Source organism: Aulonocara stuartgranti, assembly GCF_965226115.1.
Source record: "Aulonocara stuartgranti genome assembly, chromosome: 9".
NCBI classification, from domain to species: domain Eukaryota; kingdom Metazoa; phylum Chordata; class Actinopteri; order Cichliformes; family Cichlidae; genus Aulonocara; species Aulonocara stuartgranti.
In genome coordinates this window covers 31,254,387-31,262,400 of record NC_138960.1, presented here as the reverse complement: position 1 = coordinate 31,262,400, position 8,014 = coordinate 31,254,387, and the positions used below count along the sequence as shown (strand labels likewise).

The following is an 8,014-nucleotide window of genomic DNA, read 5'->3' as shown; positions in this document are numbered from 1 at the left end:
AGAAAGTAATGCTCATTTTTTAAATGAGCATTTTTTGGGGGATCCCATTTAAGCCATACTATGATCTCTGAGTGATTTAGTCAGCCTTTCATAAACATACATGAACGCTCTAATCAAATTCAGAGCACTCAAATTCAGTCGCACTGCATTACATCACAGTATTTGTTGAAATGTTACATGGTGCCTGATATTGTGTAATCCTTTGCTTTCTTAAAGACATTTGCTGCAAAAACAAATACAAAAATATACAACATCTGTTTAGTAATTCATTAGGATGCATAAGTACAGTTTTTGAGAAGGAAAATTTCCTGCAGTCCCAGAGTGCAGCTTAATGGCCGTTTTCCCAACACTCAAACCTATATCATTTGGCTCTGATAGAAAATAAATCTACCTAAATCAGTCAACATCATGTAGAAAGCTCTGTGTCTTCATGCTTCCTCTTTACACACTGAATGAAGAACTGAAGCAGATGGCACTGAAATCCAAAAAGTGACATCAAAGATGGATATGAAGAGCTTTTTAACTCTTCAAAACAAACAACACATTGTCACATTGATTTAACTCAACATTAAAACAAAACAAAAGAAGAAATGAAACAACAGATAAGACAATAATAAAGAATGAATGCTTTTCTTGAGTTTTTCCCCCTTTCTAGTAACCCAACGCTGAAAGGATTTAAATTTTTTTTTCACTTATCCAGTTTTAATGGCTAAAAATACATTTTTAAGAAAGTATTAAAGATAACATTACTGAGCACTTCCCGTTTTCAGCAGTCAGAGCCAAAGTCTGTACATGCCATGTAAATTACATTATATTTATGTTATAGTAACAAAGACAACACTGGACCATATGATAAAATATGTTAAATACTTAAATAAGATGAATTCACCAACAATTGAACATAATGGATAGTCATTTTTTATTGATTAAACCAAAACATTGCAATATGCAAAAACCCCCAAACAAAACCCTTTTTGGAATGGATGAATGGACCGGTGGCGAACAGATAAAAATAGTCTAACCTTTAACTATTTTTCACATAGATTCACATTGAATTTTTCTGTTTCTGGTTTCCTGTTTTCTCGACAGTTCAGAAGCCCAGACTCTGTAAGTTCTTAGTTTTCCAAAAATAAACTGTTAAATTGTTTCTGGTGTCTGAGTCGTGCATTTGGGTTCATATTTACTGGGATTATGACAGAGTGATCTGCCCAAACATTAGCTGTACACACAGCTGTTACACATCAGTGTTGTGAAGTACTAGCAGAGTCACAGGTTGTTAGTTGAGCACTGATGTCCAGACCAGCTGAACAGTGCTACACAAAGACAGAAATGCACTTCTGCACTGAAACTGACCCAAGCATTGCCTGAGCACAAATCCAATGATTACCAAAACCAGTTCATTGTAGAGTTTAAAAAGGTTTTTGATTTTGCTCTCTAAGAGGGTGAGGCTGCTAAATGCCTCTTTAATTCACAGCAGCTTAGTGGAATTTTAATTTGAATGCCATGTTCAGGTAGTGGGGAACAAAAGGTTTTGCACTGAACATTTTTGCATTATGCTGTAACTACCCTGGCAGTGAAAACTGATAACTATACATGGAAAGGCCAGAGAAAGACACTCCTATTGCGTGCATTTCCATTTCCTCTTTGCCTTTCCAACTCTCCAGGAGAACATTTAGATTACCCGATGCAGATCGGCAGTGTTAAACTTACCCTGGAGAAGCCAAAAGAAAATGCCCACCAGCATGAATGGGAATACTGGTTTGTGGTTCCAGTGCTGCATTTTAGACATCTGGGAACTCAGATGTTGGAACTTGGACTGATGTGTATCTGGAGTGATGCAGCATAACACTTCTAAAAAACACGTTAACGGATAGAGCCTGATCAATGCTCTGCGTATGGCTTATTTAGTGAGACAAAATACAGAACAATGGTAGTTCAGATTCAAAGTTTACAGTTTTAATTCTGTTTAGATTCAGTGCTGCCATCTTGACCTGTTAGTTCAGGGGGCGTGCCACAAAAACAATTTGGAAGCAGAACTTCAGAAATGCAACTGACAAAATCAAACAACAGCTCACACAGCGTAGCAGCATGCAAATACTTTAGGAACATAATAACTTAAAATATACTTTTAAAAAAAGCGACAGTATGTTGAGGTTTTAAGTTTTAGTTTTGCAGAACAGCATCTGTTGTTGTGTAAAACTAGTTCTTTTTTTGGAGTGCTGCAATTTCTCACTTACTCATTTAGTCACATTTGCCATGAACACAGTTAATCATCTGAAAACAGCCGTGTAAAGTTAGCATGGAAAATAGGACATAAAAAAGCCATGGAATGGGATTTTAGTTGTTTTACTTCACTGAACTGTAGGCAGTGAAAATGACACATTTACAGGCACCATGTGTGTATTTATATGTTAATGTAAAATTATTTCACAACAGTTCTCATTTTTTCTTCACCTCAGCGTAGAGTTCCTCTTGGCCGTGAGCCCTTTGTTTTAAGCTTTTTTCTCGCTTTTTGATCTGTGCGTACACCGTATGCTGCTGCTGTCCACTGTCCCGCACTGAGTTAGACGATGCTTCATATGCCAGTGTGGAGAAGCTGATCTCTCCATAATGGATGTTTTCTTCCTCTTCTTCCTTTTTACTTGCTGGTTCATCAACCTTCTGCTCTTCATTTATTTGAATCTATAGAGTTAAAAAACAGAAAGCTCGGTGAATTAGGTTCATTCTTATTGATGTTTTATTAAATAAATAGACTGCTCTGATGAAGTTACTGCTGTAATCGCCAAAACATTCAAGTAACCCTGCAGCTAGAATTTTTTTTTTCTTTGTAATTTCCTTACCAGAATCTGTTGTTGAGTTTGTTGCTTTGACTTTAACGACCTGGAAGACACAAGAGGCAGTAAAAAATTATCTCTGTGTATGTTAAATATATGTGAACAAAGTTAAGCTTGAAACAGAAATTTTTAATGTGTAGCTAAAATATCTGTGAGAGTAGCTAATTGTGTTTTTCTGCTTTGATGTGTGATACTTACCGAACAAAGATGATCAAGCAGAGGAGAATTATAAGTAAGAGAACAATGATCCCAATGATTACTCCAGGAAGTAGCCACAGTGTGTCTCCTAAAGAAAAACAAAGGTTACTACCTGAAGTTATTTTTAAAGTTTGGAGTTTGAATGGATAAAAAGAAACAGGAGCATGTAACACATGAGTGGCTTTTACCTCCAACAGTCACGTTAATCTCTGCTGATGTCTGATTACCCAGATCATTAGTGGCCACACAGTAATAAACTCCTCCATCTGTTACATTGAAGCTGTAAATCTCTCCTTCAGATACTTTCACAGCTCCATCTCTGCTCTTCTTGAACCAGGTGAAGTTGCTGACTGGAGGTTTGGCTCTGCTGGAGCAGGTCAGGTTCACCCAGCTGCCTGCTGACACCAAACCTGATGGACTGATGGATGCTGAGGTGTCTTTAGGAGCATCTGGAGAAAAAGATTGACAGAAATCACCATTATTCATTCTAAACAGTGGACCTCCCAATGAATCAAATGCTATGTTGACAGGATCCAACTACAAATTCTGATTTTCTTACATGAAACACTGAGAGTCTCTTCTGTCTCTGCTGTCTTGGTGTCTTTTCCTTGGTTCACAGGATATCTGGCAGAGCAGTTGATCTTCTTTCCATCATGTGTGTCTGACAGAGTGATGTTCTGCTGGATTTTAGTTGTAAAGCTTCCATCTGTGTTTTCCTCTGTTTTGTTGTGAGAGTCTTGTTGGAGATTCCAGGTGAGTTGAGGAGGGGAGTGTGGACAGGGAGTGAGAGCTGAGCAGGTTATAGTGACAGACTCCTTCTCCTTCAGATCACCTGGGATTGTAATATTGGGCCTCCAAGGAGAATCTGTGGTTTCACATCACAGACATATTAACACTACAGAGCACACTGCAGTTTATACCAGTGTTTAAAATCTCTAAACCACTCATCTTATCTTAAATTTACATATAACTTTATTAATTTCATAAAGTCATGATTTATTGAGTATTTATTTATTAAAGTATTTTTTTTAGCTTAATAATAAAACATTCGACCAATATTAAACTGTATTCTGGGACAATCATTATGACTGAAATGTAATATTTCTTCAACAAATGCTGATGAAACTTAACTGAAGGCAAGTCAAATAAACCCAATAAAGTAAAAATATAATTCTAATAAAAAACTCAAAATCACTCACCTCTGACTGTTATTTGAAGAGGATCACAAGAAGCTGTTGCTTTGAATGGTTCACTCTCTACTCTGAAGAAGTATGTGTCTGTGTATGTGGTGATTAAATTACAAAACAGAGTGGTGCAGTCTCTCTGACTCAGGTTCCCAGTAATACTCATTGGATAGATGTTAACTGCTGCACTACTGTTGAAGATCACATTGTTTGGATATTTGCCAAATTGGGATTGATTTTTAATCCACACTCCAATAATTTTTCTTGTGCTGATAAATTTCTGTTCTTCTTTGGGTCTGAAGCTACATGGGATTTGCAAACAAGATCCACTCAGTGCTTCCAGCTTCTTTGATGCATTTATGAAGACTGCTGCTTCATCAGGACATTTAGCCAAAGCACCTGTAAACACAGTGTCACAACTAACCTATTAATTAATTAATTTTATTACAAACATTAACTTGTCTTATTTTAATTTGTCCTCCATAGGACTTAAGATGTAAACTTTAATCAAAGTACTCCTAAAATTAAATAATTGTTTATGTAAAATTAAATTTATAATAGATCATCCAGAAGTGACAGTCACATTTTCACCATTTGCCCTTTTTGATTAATGATGCTAAATTACATAGTTGTTGCTTGAAATATAATCTATTGTAACATGAACAACATGTCTTTGATTCTGTTGGTAACAAAAAGTATTTCAATTACCTGTCAGACTATGAACAGTATGAAAAAACAAAGCTTTATCTCCATCAGCCTTTTAATTTTGTTCCTTAAAGCTGATAATGATTTAAATGAATCCAATAATGCCTTTATAGTGAACAAACAGCTCACCTGAAACAAAGAGGACCATCAGTAACATGCCGACTATCACCATGTTCACACACAGCTCAGGAGAGGTTTTTACAGTGAACATAATTTCTTAACCAGAATTACAGGGGAACACATCGCCTAACTGTTGTTAGAATAAGGAAGCACAGAAGAGGACATACTGTTTAAGAAAGTGCAATGTCAGTTTGCTTGATCGTATTTGCTATAGGTGTTGAGAAATATTCTGCGGAAGTACAATCAGTTTGCTAATATCCTGTGATAGAGGAAGTCAGGCGATAGATTTTTAAAGTTTAAAATTACCTGTCAAAATAACCCACACACGCAAATACTTTTCACTACAGTTTTTTTTAATTGGTTTGGTACTATTTTCATAACTAAAGTGTGCATTTTCAAATCTCTCAGTACAAAACTCACATTTGATTACATTTGTAACACCACTAGTCATTCTTTCAAATCTGATGTCATGAGTTCATTGTATTTGCACATATTTTCATTCCACTTAATCATTGTTGCAGAACATATGATCATTGTGATATATTCTGAGAACATTTGCTTTAATCACCCAAACAAAACAGTGAGATCTTTTTTCAACTTAGTACTTATACCAATCATTTCAGTCAGGAGCAAATAATACAAGGTAAGCGTTTCAAATTGTCCTTGGTGATGAATGAGTGTAACTGAACTGTAAAACTTTACACAGCAAATATTACACTTATGTTCAGGCATAACAAAAAAAAAAAAAAATATATATATATATATATATATATATATATATATAACACCCAGCACGCCCCTGCGGGCGGTTTATCCTTCAAGCTCGGGTCCTCTACCAGAGGCCTGGGAGCTTGAGGGTCCTGCGCAGTATCTTAGCTGTTCCCAGGACTGCGCTCTTCTGGACAGAGATCTCCGATGTTTTTCCCGGGATCTGCTGGAGCCACTCGCCTAGCTTGGGAGTCACCGCACCTAGTGTTCCGATTACCACGGGGACCACTGTTACCTTCACCCTCCACATCCTCTCGAGCTCTTCTCTGAGCCCTTGGTATTTCTCCAGCTTCTCGTGTTCCTTCTTCCTGATATTGCTGTCATTCGGAACCGCTACATCGATCACTACGGCCGTCTTCTTCTGTTTGTCTACTACCACTATGTCCGGTTGGTTAGCCACCACCATTTTGTCCGTCTGTGTCTGGAAGTCCCACAGGATCTTAGCTCGGTCATTCTCCACCACCCTTGGGGGCATCTCCCATTTTGACCTCGGGACTTCTAGGTTATACTCGGCACAGATGTTCCTGTACACTATGCCGGCCACTTGGTTATGGCGTTCCATGTATGCCTTGCCTGCTAGCATCTTGCACCCTGCTGTTATGTGCTGGATTGTCTCTGGGGCATCTTTACACAGCCTGCACCTGGGGTCTTGCCTGGTGTGATAGACCCCAGCCTCTATGGATCTTGTACTCAGAGCTTGTTCTTGTGCTGCCATGATTAGTGCCTCTGTGCTGTCTTTCAGTCCAGCTTTGTCCAGCCACTGGTAGGATTTCTGGATATCAGCCACCTCCTCTATCTGCCGGTGGTACATACCGTGCAGGGGCCTGTCCTTCCATGATGGTTCCTCGTCTCCCTCCTCTTTCTTGGGTTTCTGCTGCCTGAGGTATTCACTGAGCACTCAGACAGTTGGGGCCATCTTCCCAATGTATTCTTGGATGTTCGTTGTCTCATCCTGGACTGTGGTGCTGACACTCACCAGTCCCCGGCCCCCTTCCTTCCGCTTAGTGTACAGCCTCAGGGTGCTGGACTTGGGGTGAAACCCTCCATGCATGGTAAGGAGCTTTCTTGTCTTTATGTCAGTGGCTTCTATCTCCTCCTTTGGCCAGCCTATTACCCCAGCAGGGTACCTGATCACGGGCAGGGCGTACGTGTTGATGGCCCGGATCTTGTTCTTACCGTTCAGCTGACTCCTCAGGACTTGCCTGACCCTCTGCAGGTACTTGGTGGTTGCAGCCTTTCTATCGGCCTCTTCATGGTTCCCATTTGCCTGCAGGATCCCCAGGTACTTGTAACTGTCCTCTATGTCTGCAATGTTGCCTTCTGGTAGTTCAATCCCCTCAGTTCTGACTACCTTCCCTCTCTTTGTTAGCATTCGACTACACTTCTCCAGTCCGAATGACATTCCAGTGTCATTGCTGTATAGCCTGGTAGTGTGGATCAGTGAATCGATGTCTCGTTCACTCTTGGCATACAGCTTGATGTCATCCATGTACAGGAGGTGGCTGACAACTGCTCCGTTCCGCAGTCGGTATCTGTAGCCAGTCTTGTTAATGATCTCACTGAGGGGGTTCAGGCCTATGCAGAACAGCAGTGGGGACAGAGCATCTCCTTGGTAGATCCCGCACTTAATGGTGACTTGTGCTATGGGCTTGGAGTTGGCCTCTAGTGTTGTACGCCACATCCCCATTGAGTTCCTGATGAAGGCTCTTAGGGTCCCATTGATCTTGTACAATTCTAAGCATTCCAGTATCCAGCTGTGGGGCATTGAGTCATAGGCCTTCACAGGTTGGTCAGTCTGGTCTTGCAGTCTCAGCTGACTGTTCTATCTACCAGTAGCTGGTGTTTTGCGCCTCTGGTATTCTTGCCAATCCCTTTCTGTGCCCCACTCATGTATTGACCCATGTGCCTGTTCATCTTAGCCGATATGATGCCTGACAGGAGCTTCCATGTAGTACTGAGGCAGGTTATTGGTCGGTAGTTGGATGGGACCGGTCCCTTCTTGGGGTCCTTGGGGATCAGGACCGTTCGACCTTCGGTTAGCCATTCCGGGTGTCTCTCGTTAACTAGCAGCTGGTTCATTTGTGCTGCCAGACGCTCGTGGAGTGCAGTCAGCTTCTTCAGCCAGTAGGCGTGAACCATGTCGGGCCCTGGTGCAGGGTTTTAATAGTTTTGCAATTTTCATTAGTTTTTATTTTTATTTAGTTT

The 8,014-nt window shown here is 40.1% G+C and overlaps 1 protein-coding gene across 2 annotated transcripts; it reads right to left on the bottom strand.

Annotated features, from left to right (window-relative positions):
- Positions 1 to 5,163, bottom strand: LOC309714843 (B-cell receptor CD22-like). Of its 2 annotated transcripts, XR_014279049.1 has the most exons (8): positions 5,051 to 5,163; positions 4,232 to 4,615; positions 3,592 to 3,897; positions 3,221 to 3,481; positions 3,033 to 3,120; positions 2,841 to 2,880; positions 1,711 to 2,682; positions 1 to 475 (listed from the first exon to the last, which is right to left on the bottom strand). XR_014279049.1 is itself a non-coding variant. In XM_082547571.1 (7 exons), exons 1-7 carry the CDS (start codon positions 5,130 to 5,132, stop codon positions 2,440 to 2,442), a joined length of 1,404 nt encoding a protein of 467 aa, XP_082403697.1. In that variant the 5' UTR covers positions 5,133 to 5,163; the 3' UTR covers positions 1 to 2,439. The 2 variants fall into 2 exon arrangements, 1 of the variants encoding a protein (XP_082403697.1); XM_082547571.1 differs by having other exon boundaries at positions 1 to 2,682.
- Positions 5,164 to 8,014: the final 2,851 nt, after the last annotated feature.